Below are 21264 nucleotides of genomic sequence, written 5' to 3' on the forward strand. Positions count from 1 at the left end.
CCCATGAGTGACAGTACTGTCTCAGATGTGAGGTCATTCCATTACACTCACTGTGATTCCAGGACTGTGTCCTGAGTCTCCTGCTGATAGAAAGCTACCTCATCTCATTTCTAATTAAGAGCACAGAATTCTTCCCCAAACCACCTTGATTATTGCACGCAGCGAGCTTGCTCTCTCTGGTAATGCCCTCACATTATGGAAGAATCAACAACTCCTTTTCAACCCAAGGTAACCACCACAGCGCTAATTATGCCAATTAAAACCCCCCTTCCTACACTCAGCAGATGAAGTCTGTTTTACTGGAGCAACAAGAGGACTAAAGAACAAAGAAGCCTTGGTTACAAGGAGAGGCAATCAGAGGGATCATGTTCGGCTTACAGATAGGCCCAAGCACAGCATAACACACAAGAAAACCAGGCAATATAAAGTGATCAGATGAACCGCCTTAGTTTAGTCCTTACCTTTGAAATAACCAAACAACACTTCTGAAAGGCACGTAGGTTTGTTTCCCTTTGACGAGACCATACAAAGCTTGGTTGTAGCAAACCCTGTGTTAGCAACTGTCACCTTAGGCAGCCAATTTTTGTCTTCTCTGACTGAATAGAAAACAACGAGGTCTTCTGAATTAGGGAAACCTAGATTTCATCTCGAATAGGATGTACTGAGGGCCAGTTTTATATCTTTAGACTGTTAGGGAACAACTAATTTATTTTCACTCATGTACCACCCTCAAATATCATCAAGCACGCAAGGAAGAGACACATCATCCAAGCAAAACCCCAGGAGAGCAACGAGGCCTTAAAAAGTAATTACACTTACTTCTTCTGTCTCACTTTGTCAGCAAAGACCAAGGCTAGTAGTTCCTACAAGAGGTAAGAAGAGGGCCTTCCCAGAATTCCTGTGTTTATGTCTAAGCTCTATGTAGTGGACTTAGGAGGTAGAGTCTTTGGGAGATGTTTAGGATCAAATGCAGCACCCCCTTCCCTTCTTCTGTATAGTTACCTTGGTTACAGCTGCCTGTGAGACAGGAGGCCTCCCCACACCAGTTACTGGATTTTCTAGCACTGTTGTCTTGGAACTCTCACCTCTAGAACTATGAAAGTTGACTACCTGAATCGGGTTACTGTATTTTCTCATAGTCTTTGGAACCACATAGGACATTCCCTTACCATTGTGTCTGCCTTTTTCTCAAAAATAGGATATGTGATCAGCAGCAGCAGTAATTTGAGACTTCTTAAGAAATGAAAATTCTCATTCTCATACTACAGTGAACGGATTTGGAAAGAAACTGGGTGGGACTCTGAAATCTTTCGTCAAAAAGAACTCAGGGTATTTGCACCAATACCAGCCTTGAAGGAGTCTGCAAAGTTTTCTCGCCTCTACTCAACTCTTTTTTAGTTCTAATACATTTCAATTTTCAACTAGAATACAAGGTTTCAAAATTGTAAATAGGATACCCTCCTCCCCAACACACACTCACTCCCTGGCCCTCCAACATTCGTCAAATAAAATTCAAAACTTCAAAATGATTAGATGGCAACTTAAACCTCTTACCTACTGGCCCGAGCTGACCTCTCAAATCTCTTTCCACATTCTCGCAGGTATGATTTGTTCAGGCTCATATCAGCCTTCTGTTGCTCCATTAAAAGGTGAAATTTAAAATCTGTGCATCTCTCAAAATAATCCCTCGTGCCAGGATGTATACATCATCTCTTCAGCTCACCAAACCCCTTCTTATCCTCTTCCCCTCTTCCCGGGCACTAACCTTTTCTGAGGTCCTTTCTGTCCTCATCCTACTCCCTGCCTTCTCTCTTCATGTCTGGAAATCCCACTGAACTCACAGGACCTGTGTTCTAACAGAGATTTAATGACTTCATTTGAATTGTGATATTTTATAGTTATCTATTACACACGTATACCTTACCTGCCTTAGCATTTCAAATCTGAGATGGGAAACTAATAAAATGTGTGTGTGTGCATGTGTGTTTGTAATTATATATAATTTAAATTGTATAAAATTAAGAATGTGTTATGGATACATTAAGAGTTTTCATTGCTGTTTCTTTGAAGGAATCTATAAATACATTGACATTCGGGAGTCGGTTGTCTAGAGCACTCCTATGCTAGTGACTGGCTTCTGCCATAAATGTTTTACAGATCAGAGAAAGAATAGAAAGAAATCTAGAACCCAGTGCTTGGGGAAGTCAGGTTTCTAGTTAGTCAAAGACAAAACAACGTTCAGTGCTTTCAGGCTACAAACGGTGATGCTTCCTAGGGCAAATCTCTGTTTTTCCCAGGAGACTGAGTCCTGGTGACTAAGTGCACGCTTAGCTTCTCTGGCATGTTTTCACACTTATCATACCTGCTTTCCAGTGTAGACACTAGAATTCTAAGCTCTGGCAGAGCTAGCCTAAGAACAACAAATGCTGACTAAGGAAAGTCAAATAGTTGTGGACCTCAGTTTCATTTGCGCAAAAATATTGGCTATATTTTACCTATAAGAATAAGTTACCCTGATTGTTAATACTGTTGCTGTTATTTGACATTAGCATACTTGCTCCCAGCTCTAGTATTACCTGGGCTCTTCTCACTGAATTGTGATGTTCCAAAATTATACTTCATTTCTGGGCATAATGACAACATTCTGAAAGTTGCTTATCAGATTGCTATGGCAATTATTTCAGTTCTCATTATGGATGTTTTGAATAGGCAGGAAAGATGGCTTAGTGTGTACCAATACTTGCTCCCCAATTCTGAGGATCTCAGTTCAGATCCCAGATCTATGATCCCAGCTCCTAGAGTGAGATGAGGGTCAGAGATGGAACATTTCTAGAGTCTCTGTTCAGTGTGCAGGGAGGAAACAGGAGACTGGAGGTGACTTCTACCTGACTTCTACATGTGTGGGAAGGTATGCATGCACCCACAATCCCTCCGACACGCCTGTGCACGTGTACACACACAGAGACAAGGAAACAGAGAAAGAGACCCACAGAGAAATTTGGGGTAGACTAACTGTGCAGTTGACAAAAATGTCTTTTTCTCAATGAATATTTTATTATTGTTTCAATTTGGCAATCAAATTTGCAATAGAAGATATCTGGAAAACAACATTTTCCTTTATAAGTAGACACACTTGTTATTTGTTCAATTTTATCCTTGGTTGGTGCAACTAGACAATCATGTCAGTTATTTATCACTGTCAAGGTTGCTTTAGTTTAGACCACTAAGTTAAGTGCTAACGAAGAGTTTAATTAGCTGAAACCTAAACTGTCATAATTAATTTACTAGTTACATTGTAACACCCTGTAAAACATTTATGTAAATGGAGTATCCACTTTCAGTGATCATGTGGCATATTTTATTTATTTTGCAACTAAATATTTAATTATTAATCTTAGTAAAGCTAAAGGTGTTTGGCAAAGTGTGTTAATTGCAATAAAAATGCCTAAAATTTTCATTCCATGTGCTATGAAATCTTATTAAAGAAGCAACAGAAGCTCAAAGATTTTCAAGCATTTTAAGATGCTTTTAGGATAGCTGTACCAGATAAATGGAATTATTCTTATAAACTAATCAGCATGTTTTATGTCAAGATCAAATTGGAAATGCTAAGTGTTTCTGCATTAAAATTAATTTTTGAGCAAGTACAAAGTTTGCACTTGAAGTGATGAAAATTTTAGAAAGGCATGGTGGTGACAGTTGCACAATAATGAAACTATATTTAATGACATATTATGTATATATTTTAACATGATAAAACTATTATGTCAGCATTTGACTGTGAATTGGTGTCTTTGTCACACTTTGAACACTAAGATATTTAATATTTCAGATGAAACTCAGTTGTGTCTATACCCTTTTTGGCATATCTACTGTAAGAGATGGGTTAAAAAAGTAAGTTCCCTGTCAACTGACTTTATCTGTTGACTATCCCAAGTGACCTACTTCACAAAGATGTGCATTTACCCAGCTGAGAATGGGGTTGTATACAAGCCCCAGAACATATTTCATGCCTGACAGTGTCACAGTAGCCAGTTTACACTCTTTCCTTTTAGCCAATAAGTGTATCTTTTGTCTATAAGCACAGCACCCTGAACACAGCCCGTCTTATCTAATGTGCTCCTTGTGGTCTCACTACGCATGTCACCATTACCCTTCTCTTGCCAAGCACTGTGAGGCCCTCAGCGAATGATGAAATTTATGGACTGTTGAGGCTGTTTCTTCAGATTACCTGATCTGAATGTCCAGGGGTTCTGTTTAAGAAAGACATGCTATTGGCCTAGCCAGGGATAAGGCAGGATAAATAGGCATTGTAAGGAAAAACAATACAATACACACACATTCAAAAGTATGTTCATCAGAAATGCAAAATCAATGTCTTCTGACAGCTTTGAATTTTCTCCATCCATTTGTTGCTCTATGAGAGAGCACATTAAAACAGGCAAAACCACAGCTAGTGGTGATGGGTACCCTCACCTAAAGCAGAGCTCGTGCCTAAGAAAGACAGAAATCCATTATGCTAATTAGACAGCCATGCTCCACCTCCTCAGAGGATGGGCTCTTGGGGCGATATTAAGACAGATACGCTTGAGAGGAAGGTTTCGTAAGTCAACGACTAACATCTCTTGGTAGACCTAGTGCAGAAGTCATATTTCAAAAGTATTGGTCAGGGAAGCTAGGGTTACTGCACCAAGCCTGAGGTCTGTTTACCCACGTTTTCTGATGCCAGAGAGCTCATGATTATGAACTTGTTCAAAGTGGTCCTAAAAAAATCAAACTTAAGAGTCAGAGCATCGGAGACTTCATTTGAGAAAAAGTGAGGAATTACATTTAATCTCCAAAATGTTTTGCTTAAATGGCTTGTCAAACTATATTCTTCTTTATGAACATTTAGACAATGTTGATTATATCATATATATATGATATATATATATATACACATATACATTTTGACTGCTATAATTATTCCATGAGACAAATCTCATGCAGAACTGGACAGCGGTGCTGCTGGGGTTTGAATCAAGGAAGTCTAACACTAGAAACTGTTGTCTTACATCTCCCATTCTCCTGTCTCATTTTTAACAGAAGTATTAAAACCAAAAACTTTCTTCAACTTGAGACATTTGTGTTTTCGAGAAGGACACTATGGATGGTTGTCCCCATGGGTGACCAAAGAACAGAACGAAGTCAGGTGTGTTTCATTCCAATGTGGAAAACAAAGCTTTACACTCAGATGGATACCAGGTGACATTGGGTCATGGACCATCCCCTAGTTCAAGAATGTCTGTTCAGCAGAAATGGCAAGATATCTGGGCAAGGCCTAAGAAAGGGGAGAGAAAATGCCACCTTGCTTATTCTGCTGAGACAGCACAGAGATTGTCAGGGGGTTGCTGTGATCACGTCCTTTTCCCTGTTTTGTACTCACTGATGGAGGACAGAGCGTGGCTCCATCACTTCTGCACACCCTTAAAGTTCCTGCCCAGTATTATTAATAGAAATGTGAAGGCTACGTTCACTGCTGAGGGAAATGAGCATTTGTTGAATATTAATTGGCTTAAAGGCCATGGATAACTCATGTGCTTTAATTTTAGTTTCCTGGAGTCAGTCTTGAATCACTGGGGGGGAAAATACAGCATGACTGTGAAATTGCTCGAGGCACTTACATGGGTAAAGTATAAGAAGCTAGGATGCAAAAAGTATGAATTAATCTGAAATGTATTTAAATGTGTTTTCTAAAAGGCATAACAGTATAGCTCACAGTTGCCAACACGGTCACCTCACCAGGTGCCCTGATATCATGCTTTCTTGAAGAATTCTCACGTAAAAAAGACTGAAACAAAAAGAAATTATTTTTTATGTCTCATACAAGCTCTTGGAATTTCAGAATTAGGAACGAAGAAAACACAACTTTTATAAAATAATGGATAGCATTTGAATTAAACATGATGTTCATAATGTTACACTTGGGGAGTTGACAAAATGCTACACGCTGAGAGAGTAGGAGGCAAAAAAAAAATCCCGTAACATCCCTGATTCTTTATAGACTGAATATGAGACATTAAACCAGTTACAACAACAAAATGGATTAGTGGTTGGAAGAAAATGGAAAAAGGAAACAGATTAGTGAAGATATTTGCCTCCAAAGAAAAAATCTCAAAACTATGTATCCTAGAGCAGAGGTAATTTAAAGACGGTTATTTCTAAGAAATAGATCTGTAGTGACTCCATTCAGTTCACAGCAGGAACAGCCAAAGTAGCAATTAATGCAACCACTGGTGTGGAAGTTTTCTACAAACAACACCCTGTTGTATGATTTTTTTTTTATTACAACCAAGCTCTGAAGTAATGGTGAATAGGGGTCATTTTTTACTGAAAATATCACCATAGATTATCAATATCATCATCCAAAAATTGCATTAATTGCTTAGTTGCTTCTTATCTGATACTGTGGAGTAGTGCTTTCAAAGCAAATGCAGAAAGAACCTGGAGTTGAGAGTATGCAGGTGTAACTGCCCCAAATGTGGCAAGAAATACCTCGACAGCAGAATTCCCCAATTCCATTTTCTCTGAGAGTCAAGTGGCTGTGGTTGAGAATGTGGACCTGGGTCTAGATTGCCCACGCCTACATCTTGCTTTAGAGTATTCTAGCTGTGTGTCTTTGGACTTGCTAACTGACCTTTCTGTGCCTCAAGCAGAAAATGTAGACATGATGTTACTTAGCACATGGGATGGCTGTGAAAACTACCTGAGACAGAAGACATGAGGTCACACCCCAGTGGCAACCCATAACCCACTTTGGAAGTTTTCATTCAAGATGCTGTTATCACCCATGGCTCAAAGATCCATTCTAGTTCTGAAAGCCTATGAAACGCTTCTGATTTTTTGTAAGACTGAAGTAAGGCTTCAAAGCAGTTAGCCCATCTCTCCATGGTACCCGAGTCATCCAGAACGTACCATTTCCCTTAAGAGGGGAAGTGATGGACTTTCATTCAACACTCTTAAAATATAAAGAACTGCTCTTTCAAGCATGATCTTATGTACTTGGATAGATTAGCAAGGACAAGGGAATGCTTGGCAGTCTGTAACAATCTAAAAATATATATCTATTTGGAAGGGATTAGAGGCCCAAATTTCCCCACAGCATAGTAACAAATTCACTTTTTAAAGAAAGGTGTTCTTCTCATTTTCCTCCTTTTAGTAACAGGGATATAATTACACACCTCTTCATTCTATAAAGCCAGGATGGGAAAGCATGTCCATTAAGAAACCCAAGGGTGTAGTAGAGAAAAGGGCGTCATTAACGAGTAAATCACCAAAATCTACCTTCTTCACTTTCAGGAACTCAACTGAGTATGGAAATAGAAAGGAAAGAAGGTGGGTGGGGGAAGTTAAGGTTTTTACACTAGGTTTGATATTTATGTGCATGTTTACAGTAGGAGAAAAAGCCAATGCAAGAAGAGTTGCTATTGTTTGCAGCACTGAAGAGCACCAATAATTAGTGTGCCGAGGGTCAGGTGGTAGAAAGGTGAGATTTGCATATGGGTCTAAAGTCTTTAATTGCCTCCTTGTTCCTGAGTAAGTCAAAAAAGGAATTCAGGGCTGGAGAGATGGCTCAGAGGTTGGGAGCACTGACTACTCTTCCAGAGGTCCTGAGTTCAATTCCCAGCAACCACATGGTAGCTCACAACCATCTGTACTGAGATCTGGTACCCTCCTCTGGTGTGCGGGCAGAATGCTGTATACATAATAAATAAATCTTTTAAAAAAAAGGAATTCAAAAAATGGGTGAAGGGCAGGAGGCAACAAAGGTGACAAATGACCTCTACCATAAACTTAGAAAACAAAGAAAAGTAAATCTTAAATTAAAAGGATTCTCCAATGTGGCGTAAGAAAAAAAAATTCTTTTCTTATACCTTCTCAAGCATCATTCCCTCAACTCCCAGATTCCAGGACCAGACACCCATTTTGGACCCTAGAGCTTTCATTTCCCTTCTTCCCATGCTAAGGAATCATGGATTTCTCTCCTGCCAAATGAGACACATTTACAAGGCTGAAAAGGAGCCATCTCCATGATTTGACCTCCTGATTCTGACAACTCTCTGTCTCTCCACTTCTCCTGCAAACCCTAGTGAAAAGTCAAAATCCCTCTTCATCCACGCTCAATTACGAGTTACTTGTTACCTTTATACTTCAGAGTGACTTTGCTTTGGCTTGGATGAGAAGTGTCACCCAAAAGCTCATGGTTGAAGGCTTAGTCCCTGGTGCAGCAGTGTTCACTCATGGGTGTTTAAGGAAGTGCCTGGATCCTGAGGGATACCATTCCACCAATGGACAAATCTGCAGATGAATTTCAAGCTGAAAGTACTAAGGGACAGCTGTTGAAACTGTAGGAGCTGGGGACTAGTGGGAGGAAGTAGATTACTGGAGGGCTGCCTTTGAAGGATGTGTTTGGTTGTTATGCCCTCTGTTTCTTTGTCTCTTCCCATTCCTGGCCACGGTGCAGTGAGCATCTTTTCTTGACGATGCCTTCTTCCACAATGGTCTGCTTTATGGTGCTAAGCCCCCAAACAATGGATGCTAGTGACTGATCAACTGAAACTTTTGAAAAAGTAAGCCCATTTAGGGTTTTTCTCATTTTTAGTGGATTGTCTTCCACATATGCTCTCACAGAGACTGTGCAGTAGTTACTGTTGTCAACTTTACAGAATCTAGAACCATGTAGGAATGGGTTTCTAGGCATGCCTGGCTGCCCACCCACCTTGGGAGACACCATTCCTGCCTGGGAACCTGCATTATGTAAGGAGGCGAAGGGACCCATGTAGCAGAGACCCTTTTCCACCTTTGTTCCTGGCTGTGGTTGTGAGTTGACCTGCCACACACAACCTTCAAGCTCCTGCCACTCCGACTTCCCCACTATGAGGGACTGCACCCTTGAACTGTGAGGAGAAGTAAGCCCTTTGTCCCTTAAGTTGGTTTCATGAAGGTATTCTGTCCCAAGAACAGAAAAGAAACAAAGACAGATGGGAAGCTTACTAACAGAGCTGTATAGTAACAAGTAGGGAAGGGAAAGAAAAGCAAGATTTAATGAGTGCTTTTTTAAAAGTGTCACGTTTGCTGGATGAATAGTTAACATTCATTTTTACTCTGTGAATATGACAAGGGAATATACAAATAAAAGAGAGAAACTGATCATCTAAAGGCAACCACCCACGTCTTTCACTAACCATGCCCTCTTTTTTCCCCCTTATTATCTTGTTTTCGATAGCCCTCCCTTGTTTCTCCAAAAGATCACAGGAGACTGATCCTGTTGAGGTTGTGTGAGTTCCAGAATTTACACACACTTGATCCAAAGCAACCCTCAACTAGCTAAGCTACCTACTTATCCTTTATGACGATATCTGAGTTTGGCAGGAGCAAACCACTCCTTTCTGAATATCACCCTATATGGCCATGATAGTAGGAAACTGTAGTTCAGATATCTTGTCCTGCCAAAACAGAGGATCGCAGATTCAGTAACTTAAACAATGGAAATTAAGTCTGCATTGTTTTGAAGATCAGAAAGCCCAGTGTCAGAGTTCCAGCAATGTTTAGGTTCTTGTGATCCTGCAGTCCTCATTTGGAGTCTTTTCTGGGTTTACATTGAGCTATTGAGTCAGTGCCAGAGGTCAGAGGAAGGAATATGATTCTCTCTTCCTCTTCTTAGAAAGTAACCAATTCTGCAGATGGGGGCCCTGTCATTGTAACATAATTTAACTGTGATTATTTCCAAAAAGGGCTATTTTTAAATACAGTCACTGGGAACTAGGACTTTGAAATATGAATGTACAAGGGAAATAATTCAGTCTATAGTTAGTGGGATAAGAATTTTCTCAATAATTAGAACTTACAGGTTTGGAGAGTAGACAGAAAAAAAAAAAAAACAGAAGATTTCATGCTCACCTATAAGCCTGTGTCTTGAGGCACGTGGAACCAAACTGTTGGGAATGGTTAAGTTTGACATAGCATTGCTAGTAGGAGAGAAGGGTTCTGATCTACTAGCTACTGTCCTTCCAATTCTGGTGTCGGCAGCATGAAGAGGAGTGAGAAACATAGAGAACTAATCCTTCAGACACAAGACTGCCTTCTGCCTCCTATTCTCTATCTTTGAAGAAAACATGTAGCAAGCAAGAAAAAAAGTTCAGGGTCTCTTATTGAGCTCTCACTCTGAAGATAGTACAGTCTCGCTACAGTCTTGAAATGAATAGCTAAGGGACTTCCAGGCTTTCTGCATACATTCGTTTGACATGCTTTTCCTAACACGCGACTTTGTGCTCGATGACAGGTATACAAGGCCAAACGAGTGCAAAGCCTTCCATAGAGGATCCTGTAGTTTCACACCAAATCCAAATCTAAGGATATCAAAGCATGAGGAAACCTAGATGTGGAGGAAAAACTCAAGCCAAGACAGACTAGCCAAGGACATATAGGCAGTAGGGGATGCAGCCAGTCAACATCCAAGCATAGCAACAATTGGTTCATGTACAGTTCACTCAGGAACTTCTAGATGTTAGATGCCCTGGGCGAAAGGTACAAACATGACAAAGTAATTCAAGATTTAGCAATTAGTTTCAGGATATGAAATTATGTAGCTCAGACAAAACTAGTGGGTGCAACAAGGAATTATTTAAAGTTAGATCGTTTCTCTAGTAAACTCATCCATGCAGTGCATTTACAAACAGGAAGAGGAATAGCTTTTCTTTTTACAAAGCATTCTGGGTAGGTAGTCGTACTGGATAAGGAGCTTGTTTCATTTTCAGCACTTAATGTAGCACCACACAGTACAGGGAGACCTCTCTAAAGCAAAAAGGGGCAAATAAACATTTCTGCAAACCAAGTGTTATCAACAAGACTCAAGTGAGTCTGTCTGGCTATCTATATCTGGTCTCTGAACAATCTGTAGTGAGAACTCAGCTGCCGTTTAGAGACTACACAGCAGCCTGACTACCCCAAGGAAGACGTAGAGCAGAGCACAGAAATCTATGTGGCTGTAGTCACAGGCTCTAGAGTGAGTACCATCTGTCATTGAAAGCTACCCTATCAATTATGATCTGGTCCTGCCTTCCGACACCTTACATTTCAGCTTCTTTAGCTGATGACAAAATCAACTCAGGAAATAAAGAACTGTAAAGGACACATCCTGGTGCTTGTGTAGCTGATCAAGAGGCATTAACCCAGCCATTCTGAAGAGTTCCTCAGGAGTTTGTGACCTGTTCTCTAGCCCTCTGACAGGTTCTTGCCCTCTTTCTTTCCTCCTGTCTTCCCTTCCTGATCTGAAAAGAGCTATGCCTTATGAATGCTAGGGTGAGCAGTACTTGAGGGCCTGAGATCAGGTACAGCTGCTCGACTTCCAGTGAGGAGGCAGAAGCGACCTGCAGGGCTTCACTCAGCCCGGACGAACACCTGTCTTTCTGGTCCCCCCGCTTGGCTGACACAAGCTTGGTGCTGAGTCATACTATTTATTGCTCATGACTGGGGATCAGAGGCTCCGAAGGCTCCAGGACACAGACCTGAGAGAGGACAGCTGTCCCCTTTTCTCTCCAGGTCAGACCACTCTTATATCTAGCATCAGTCAAGAATGGGCAGGGGAGAATCTGTGATGAACAGAGGACTTATGGGTCATCTGCATCCGAGCATATCTTCTAATGCCTAAGCTAAATTCAGGCAATGCATTTAGAAATCACTTTTCAAAATGTATTTTTATAGGGAAAACAAAGTTGACATCTAGGTTGTTGGATATACGCATCGCCTATACATATAGCACATGCAATACATTTTTAGATTAGAGTATATGGATCTACAAAGGATTGCCTACCTAATTAAATTCTATAGCATGAAGTCATTAGTCACTGGCCATTATTCCACTATGTTATGTACACACACACACACACACACACACACACACAGAGAGAGAGAGAGAGAGAGAGAGAGAGAGAGAGAGAGAAAGAGAGAGAGAGAGAGAATAGAGAGTCTAGAAGTCTATTTATGATTTCTCTTCTCCAATCAACAAGGCTCTATTATGAGTTTTGGCTTTTTATATATCATTGTTATAGCATTCATCTGCTTTTTACTTCTTGATTTACCTTGCTAAATACAGGGAAGGATCCACAATGCCAAATGAGTTCTATCTGTACCGAAAAACATGTAAGATAGGTTTAACATTAACTATTGTACTTCCCTAAGCACTACCATTATTATTGTCCACGAAATGAAAGCAATTGGACGGAAAGTGCTACCTTTTGGAAGTTTACTTTTACTAACTTGTTTCATCCTTACAGCAAATGCATGCATCCCTTCAGTGCTGCACCATACCCCCTTCCCTCTAAAGGGAGCCCTTTGCATGTTTTAACAGCTCTGAGTTGAAGCTGCCTCCTGTAGGCACCATCGCAGGTCTCTTCGCTCTCCTTTTCATCTCTGGGTAATAAATCATGGTTCTTCTTCCAAGTGTGGACAATTTAGAATCTACGAAGTACACGATGAAAGACAGTTTTAGGTGAACATTCTTTGGGGCTCTACAAATCAGGTGAACAAGGATGAAAATACCCTTTTCTGAAATAATCGGATGGGAATTACAGAAACATGAAGGTGATTACAACCAATGCTGTGGGGAATGATGGGCCATCCATTCTGAGCATGTGATAACATAGAGTTTCCCATTAAAGATGCTATCCCTTCAAGGGTTTAGAGCTAATAAACCTTAGAGCTAGGATGTGGTCAAATAGCTAGTTGAACAGGTCAAGCCAAATCTTCAACTCTAGTAGAAAGGATGGGGCAATTGGGAATTTGCTTAGAGGTTAGGATTCTTAATGTAGGTGTTCAGAGAAGGGGAGCAAGACATGATGGCAAACAGAAAAGGATTCTGCTTTTATTCTGAAAATATCTATGTTCAGCATTCTTAAAAAAATAGAAGTGACAGTTCCATTTGACAGATAAGAACATTGAGGTTGTCTAAGCCAAATGTCTGGCTTCAGGCTGGATGCCAAAGAACAAGACTAGCCGATGCCTTCTTTTAAGTCCCCATCCAAGCCCAACGCTCTTTATATTCTGCCAGGATCACCAAGGTCATAATATTTTCTTTTTGGCCACACTGCTGACAGGCTCATCACTAGGTTGTCCTTTGCCTCAGTTTAGACTGAATTAATGTGCTGCATTTAGAAAAGAAGAAAGGGATTTCTAGTATGCTAACTTTCGGGAAAGTTCTCAAGGGTAAATACGGCCTAACGTCAGGAAAAGTGGGCTCAGACTGTTATGTTACTTGGAGGCTATCTTACATTGCTCTGTTTATCCATGGTTACCATGGTTACCTTTAGTAGATGAAGAATGTTATACTAGTCTCCTCTAAGTGCGCATGCAAGCACTTTTCAATTTTCCTCCTCAAAGTAGTAAGAAATGCATAAAAATGAAAATAAAAACAATCGACGAAGGTTCACAACTTTAAGTACTTCAATACTCTGGCATTTTTTGTGTGACCTGAAATTGCATTTTCAATATATCTTGGATGTAGCATCTAGCCATTTAGAGTAAATCAATCTGGAAATGGTCTAAATTAAGAGACTTACGGTGAAAGGTCACAACATGCATAAAAGAGAAACACCAGTTTCCCAACTAATCACAAGGGATCTAGACGAGGGGGGGGGCTAACTACTTGAACAACGATGCTGTGCTCTGACCACTCTCTCTGAGAGCACATTACCACTTTTAGGGTAATTGCGTTCAAGAATTTACTGGTCCGTGCAACCATCCTTACAATGAAAGAATAACAAAGAGTCTTTGGCTTTTCATTTTCTAGAGAAAATAGCAATATGAATTAGCTAGCATCTTTGACTCACTCCTAAAGAGAAGCACAGTTATAATTGACTAAAATTTAAGCCCTTCTTTATGAAAGACATCTTTGAATTCTGTAAGGAAGATCGATGAGTACAAACGTCAATGTTTAGGTTTTTAAGATTTGACCATTACAAGCCATGTATTGAGAATAATAGCTGCCAAGAAACGCCTTGCTGCATTTGTCCAACTAAAGGGCACAAAGTGAAAAATCATTAATAGGACAGGCACTTCCCTATTTCAGACGATGCAGGTATCACTTTATCTGAAGCATGGCAGGTGAGTTGCAAAAGTCACACACTTTGATTCTGGAAACTTCATGACTTTGGAAGTGCCAGTTCAAAAAAGAAGGCCAAGATCAGCAGCAATGTTTAACTTATCTGGACAAGAGCATATTAGGAGACCCTGAATACCTATGAGAGTGGTAGACAGTGCAAGAGATCCAAAAATACAGTTTAGAAATGGCTTAGGATGATCTGAGTTCAAATCCCAGCACTGATAGTTACTGTAACCTTGGGCTAGCCAATCTATCCTCAAGAATTCTAGAAAAACAGCAAATCCTAGAGGATATGAAGGTCAAACTAAATCGCATATAAAAAACAGCTTGAGGGATAGTGTGCAGATAGAGGCTATTGATAAGATATAACATGTAACAATATAACAGACATCATCCAATTCTTGTGTGTTGTACTGGCCTTTAACTGAGGTCAAGCAACAGGCTAAACAACCAGAAATCAAGGCATACTGTATCTTTAGGATGCCACTTAGGCTTTTACATTCTCAAATAACTCTTCGATCAATCCCCATCTTGAGAAAAATACTATCAAGTTCAAATCTGCATGACAACATAGGATGAAAGGACTAGGGTTAGTGTGGACTGGCGGGTTATACGGGGAGGAGGCACACTTCACAGAGGATAGTAAAATGATCACCCTTTCATAATCCAGATTTACCTCCTTAGCTGTTGCAGCCTGTGGCACTATTTGTCAACTTCCTTCTCAAGGTGTGCTACTGAGATCTGGGCAGAAAATACTAATTCGTAATCATTTGTTTCAGGAAGTTGTTTGTTACAGTGTGCACAATAAACTGTTGCCAATGACGGAATGGCTACATTTTTCTAGGAAGCCTATCTTTTAATTTATTCCAGGGACTCCCAAAATACAAACTCTAGGAGACGTCAGCACCTAATGTTCGAAATTTGCCCCTCCTAGCCCTATTGGCTCACACAGGGCAGGAGCATGAATCTGCTTTTTTTTTTTTTTTTTTTTTTTTTTTGGTCTTTACCAATCTGACAGCAGAACTTCAGTTGGTGCTGATTTCCTGACCTGAATGCATCTTGCCCTCTGAGTAAGATAAGGAATGAAAATCCTTTAGACTCACTCCTGATTTCTTCTTGCCTGTTCTAGATATTATACAGTCTGCAAACGAAGAGGACATTCGGAGGCCCCTTGCTACTGTCTTCATATACTGGCAAAGCTGAGCCCAAGACACTGTTAGATTAACAGCCTTTCAAGTCCTGCATACACAGCTGCTAGTCCCCACATTCAGGTCCAAACCTGAATTAAATGGCATTGGAAGAGTCAACTTTTCTTTGCATACTAATTAGCCAGAAGGCATTATCCCCCAGTGCCAGTGCCTTTCAGAGCCTTGTTATCCATATAGCCTATAATTTTTATGGGGGGAAAAACACTTTCCTTTTTTTAAAAAAAAAAGTACTCTAATAGAATTCTAAGTAGGTCTTTTTATTTCCCATAAGTCTCTCTCTCTTTTTTTTTTTTTAAATTACTTGAGAAGCACATAAACAAAACCCCCAACCAAATGTCTTGGAACATGGTAAGTCTGCAGTTTATGACATAGGAAATGTGGAAGGGACCTATGTTACCCCAAACCTTCCCACCCCTTCTTCACCAAAAGAGTCAATGAAGAACAAGCTGGCTATCATGAGACAGCATTTGGATCCTGACACCGTTAAAGGCTGCAGCCCTAAATTGAAAAGATATTGCTCTTTTTACATTGTAATCCTCTTTTGGTTTACCTTGGGTTCTTGTGTTTTATCAACACCCTCCTCTGACAGAACAAACGAAATATTATAGCTATGGCATCTTCTTAGATGAGAGGAAGAACAGTACCACAGACCCCGAGAGCCATCCCGAGTCAGTCTCAGGAATGTATGAAAGGTAGAAGGGATCTGGGCTAAAAATAACATCCTCAGAGTAGTATAGACAATGTGGGTTTTCTCAAGATTCTGTTAGGTTTGCTGGAAGTTTCCCCAGCACCTACCAAATGGGATACTGATTTCCAAGATGTGGCAGTTTTTGACCAGTGTCTCAGAAAGCACTGGAAAAATCAAATATGCAAACCAGTATCTTCTGTCATGTTCAGGTTTGTGATGTACCTTGGGACTGTGCAGGCCATCTTAATTTCTTAGAGAAACAAAACTAAGGGGGTCAATCTGTACGGAGATTATTTGGAAACTCATTCTGCAAAATCCAAGAGCTACAAAGCCATTCTCTAAAGGGAGACCAGGAGCCGGTTGAACATAGAATCCATGCTCCTTGTAAACACTTTTGTACTGAAGATTTCTGTTCAGTGGGAACAATATCAAGCAGTCCTGTGAGGTCTGGTGTGTGTTACTGAAAGTCTCCCAGGACACGGGCTAGAACGCATGTACTAGAGAAAGACACGGGTATTTCTAATGCTCCCACAGAACCAAAGATCACAGTAATAAAAATAATGCAGTGCAGCAACAAGTTTACTACTGAGCTCCCCCAACAAGCACAGACTGCAGCTGCTCCCCTGCTAGAATCCGATGCAATGCCAGGGAATCCTTGACTCTGTGGAGACCCTATCAGTCGCGGCTTTGGGCAAACAGTTAGAATAGCCAGGGATCCTGATCAACCCTGAATGTTCCCCCCTCCCTCCAGGACGAGGCTCTAAGAGTTGCCCCTTCCTGAGTGCCATGGACCACATTCCCAGTGTGAGCCAGGTTCTCACAACCAGCCAAGAAAGGCTGCTGCGTCTGTATTCAGACCAAGAGCCCGGAGCAGGCGCTTGGCACATCCGTAAGGCGATCTTCCTCCCCACTTATTCCATACCTTCTCTGATTTCGCCTTCCTGGCATTGTGCACGAACCTGCGACCCAGCTTCTTGGCATACCAGATCGAGGCAAACATAGCGATGCCAACGGAGATTCACAATGAAAGCCTCTGCACAATCAACTTCCCACGGAGGTTGAGCCGAGCGGAATCCGGCTGGAGCTGTCACTTGCGGGCTGTTGCTTTCTCTGATCCTCTCATGCTGGTTAGCCAGGGAGAGGGTGGGAGGAGGGAGGGGTTGGTGTGGGGGGAGGCAATCCTGTTTGGCCGGTCTGCAGGTATATTTACATCCCGCCAGCAGGAGGTCCGGGAGAGGCGGCGGAGCAGCCTTCAGAGCCGGCTCACACACGTCCACTTGGCTAAGTGTCGGGCTGCGGTTCTTCAGCTCCAAACTCCATGTGTGTGAGAAGGAAGGGAAGCCGCGGTTAACTCCACAGAGGCAGCACACCTACGGCTCTCACTTCAACTGCACGCCTCGCTTGGCTGTGTTGACTTCCCTCTGTTTTGATAATACGTGCTGGAGGCAGCGGCCACCTAGAGACGTTCACACAGTCTCACAGGTGTACCAGACAATGCCAGAGTGGCTGGGCACGAGGGAGAGGCGGAGCGCTACGGCTCTGGCTCTGGAGGAACAAACAGGTGTCCCTGGAGCCCAAATCCCAATCAGGTTATCCAAGATGACCACTAAGATGACTAGAAAACGCCTCCTTTGCTTCCCCATTTTCAACTACTCTGGTCCAAGCAAAGTTACATCCTTGTTCACAGCTTGCAATAGAGGAAGTTTACTTCTTAGGAGACTGGCCCAAGACAAAGGGCAAAGTTATTAGACTGACATGTCATTCCAAATGCCTCAGTGAAGGTCCTTAGTCTCCAAGTCATTAGTTTGAGGTATGTTTAGTATGGGAACTGGCATATGGGAAGTAACTTAATGCTGCCTTGAAACTAGTCCCCCTTCTCTAGCTCTTCTTGCAGTGACATCCTGTTTTAAAGGGACAATTCACCTTTGTGCTATCACCTGGGGAAAGGCAGATTAATATGGCAGCTCCTGAACACTGTCTTTTTGAAGAAATTTCCCATTTGACTCTTACAGGAAAGGTTTCCAACTTCAGTTATCTTATTAGGGTTTCAACTATCAAGCCAGGCACTTTTAGGGGAAAGTCAATTTTCAGAGACAGTGTTTTCCCCACTGAAAGATACTGCTCAAGCTGGCTGCCAATTGCAGTAAAGGATAACACACAGACACAAAGACGTCTCCCCATCCATCAAGCCTTTCCTAGCTGACCTGGAAGACGGGCACTATAAGCGCATATGAATCAAAGGCGGCTAGCACAAATGCAATTCCTTGGAAGAGAATCCCCTTCCCTCAGCAAAGACACTGTCAGTAGTAGATCTGTGTGAGGTGGCTGAGGTCTCTCCCTCAAAGGGCTTGGGATTGCTGTCAACTGAGAATGTAGACTGTTAAATGTTGGACACCTCTGAGGCAACAGGAGGTGGAACCAGCAGTATGGGTTGTCAATCACGTCCCAGGGGACTGTATGCCTAGAACATGCTCCACATAGTTATGGCAGAAATAAATGCATGATTGTGTTCCTGACCTTTGATTTTGTTTCTAACTATTTGTTCTCTCTGGCTCGTGTATACATTAAATAAACTGGGTAGATGGTTCTTAAGGCCCTGTTCTGTGCTTTGAATCTAATTGTGGGTCTTTATATGTGAGAGTTTAATAGAACTCTATTGCTGTGGTGAAATGATTAGTAATCTTAAAAAGCCAACTCTGGGCCCCTCAGGGTAGCCTGACTCCTTCAACCTTCTTTGGCATGCCTACCTGCTACCCAGGGTTGGGTTGTGCCAAGAGCTGTTTCTTTGGCGCTGTGTGCTCAGTTCCTACAAACACTGTTGTTTTCCTTTCATTTCCTTTTGACACTCTTAGGCAACCCCAGTGTAGAGTTCTCCATGTTACACCCTCTACCCTGCTGAGGAAATGTGCCACAGAGAGTCAACAAATAAATGCATGATCGCACCTGCTTAGGTTTCAAAGCGCTTCCCCGCAGGACCACAGCTAACCCACTGTTGCTGTGATGCCAAAAGGATCCATTATTCCTGCACATAAGCTCGCTCAAACCATGTTGAAGTTAAAATAGTATTTAGAGAGAGAAAAAAAAAGCACAGGATATTGAAGGCTAGCTACCTTAAATTAATGTGTATAATTAAAATATTCTTTTGTAACATTTTAAGATGGAATCAGATGATAGAGAGTTAGAGAAGTTACTAAGTGTCAAGCCAATGATAAATGCCCTAAAGTGAAACAAAGGCTTTTCACTTATTTTGAGGGGACTACCAGATTGCACAATCTTTTTTTTTTTTTGCATTTTTCCTATAAATCTGAAATTTCTTAAATTATGGAAACAAGAGTAGGATAAGATATTTAGTATTTGTCCATTTTATTTACTGATTTTTCTGTTCCGCTGCCCCTAATTACCTTCTCCGCACATTTGATTTGAAGGCTGTACTCACTTTTCCAGAATGGGATCCTTCGGAAAATAAATGCTGCCTACCACCTTAGATTTAGCTGAAAAACTTAACAGTAATTAGTGTTCTTTAAGTAGACAGTTGGAGGAACAAAATGTAAATACGGTGAAAGCCACTAGTTGTCAGGGTACACGCTTGCATGACACGTGCTCATCAAAATGTAGATGATGTAAATTTATCTTTATGTGTATCTATGACAGAGTAGGAAAAAAATCAGGAAGACTGGCAGTCAGTAGGATACTGTAAGTTTTTAGCTTCAAGAGGAATATAATGTCAATTGAATAGATTCACTGCCATTTTTATATAACCATCTTTCCTGGGCTGTCCTGGAACACACGCATCTCACACAAACAGGATGGCAGCTGCCTACAGTTAATCCTAATTGTCTCTACACATTGCTCCGCTGATTGAGATAAATAAGTTGCCGCACTGTAGCCGCAGGAAGACAGAGAGTTCTGACACTTTCCATGTGCATATGATTACCACCTGGACAGACCCTTGTTTTTGCAATTTCACCATTTATGCCGTTCACCTGGCAGAAGCCTCCCAGTTACAGCTGCGTTTGAGATGCAACATGAAATTTTACAAGCAGTGTTGGGTTCATACCTCAACAAATCTCTATACACACACATATACCTATGTGATTCCTCTGAATGAATACCCAAGGTCAATGGAATGCTTAAATCAAGCCATTTGGTATTCCACACCTACAATTTTCTGCCTGGCGTATTAGTGACATTTAAAAATTGTTATCTAGACACTAAAGAATTAGTTTAAAAGCAGAATAAGGAACTAATCCTTAGATATCAGTATCTACTTAGATACACTTTTAAACCTGAGAGAATGCATCTTCATGAACAAATAAAAAAGGGAAACTCCTACACACATTTTCGTTTGGTGTTTTGCACATTTCGTTTGAGTAAATGATAGCCTATGGCTAGCATTTGACGTTAGCCAATTAGTAACAGCAAGTATAAAATATACATTATAAACTTTGCAAGTAAAAGATGATAAACATATTTACTTTCTACTCACAGAAATGACAATATCTTGATATGAGTTTTGTCTGGATGGAGTAGAAGGAAGAGGAAGATATTTGGATCTATGTACCTTTTTATTATGAAATAAATAATGCAAAAGTTGTGAGAAGCAATACACATTATCACCTGTGTGATTACAAAGGTGAATGACTCGGTGCCAGCAAAATGTGTTGAGACGTAACTACAGGCCAAATGCTAGGAACTGCTAAGGAAATATAACACAACTGCTCCTCTCATGAAGCACAATGCAGGTGGGGTCAGAGACACACAGAGAAATAAGTTTCAATGCAGAATAGGCTCCGTTAGATTTGTATTCGTGCCTTGGAGACTCGAGGAGAAAGTAGGTATTTTTCAGTTTCTGTATGACATAAAACTAGTAACAAAAACTAGCAGTGAAAACACAGTAATTAATATTGAATTAATTTAAATTTTTAAAACTAAATGAAGGATCTAAGACTTTTTTTCATTTTTAAGTCATCAGCAGAAATGACGGTCAGTATGGAGTTACATGCACCCCAATGTCAGTTTGAACCAATTCACCCAGGCACAGAAGTATTTCTGTACCAAAGACGCAATCAGTTACGGACAAGTGTAAAGAAATTTGAGTTATTCAGATAATTCCATTGACTGACGACAAGTGAGCTAATATTTTTCAGCTCTCAAAATTATCAGAACTATTTCTGTGATGTGTTACTCTCTCATCAGTCTTTTGTTTTAAATATTTGATAATGGCATGCTAA

The 21264-nt window shown here is 40.9% G+C and overlaps 1 protein-coding gene across 7 annotated transcripts in view; it reads right to left on the reverse strand.

The window, feature by feature from the left end:
* Positions 1-21264, reverse strand: part of Dlg2 (discs large MAGUK scaffold protein 2) — a 1620445-nt gene that overhangs the window by 733126 nt on the left and 866055 nt on the right. The window contains exon 1 of one of the 7 annotated variants that reach the window (XM_050154449.1): positions 16956-17466. The exons of 5 other annotated variants lie outside the window; for them this stretch is intronic. In XM_050154449.1, the coding sequence (XP_050010406.1) occupies positions 16956-17033 (78 nt within the window). In that variant the 5' untranslated portion in view covers positions 17034-17466. Of the gene's footprint in view, positions 1-16955; positions 17467-21264 lie in introns of those variants that run through there. One more of the 7 variants, XM_050154447.1, reaches the window with a different exon arrangement.

The sequence above is a fragment of the Alexandromys fortis genome, unplaced genomic scaffold, assembly GCF_014885135.2.
Source record: "Alexandromys fortis isolate MF-2015 unplaced genomic scaffold, M_Fortis_MF-2015_v1.1 scaffold_77, whole genome shotgun sequence".
NCBI classification, from domain to species: Eukaryota; Metazoa; Chordata; class Mammalia; order Rodentia; family Cricetidae; genus Alexandromys; species Alexandromys fortis.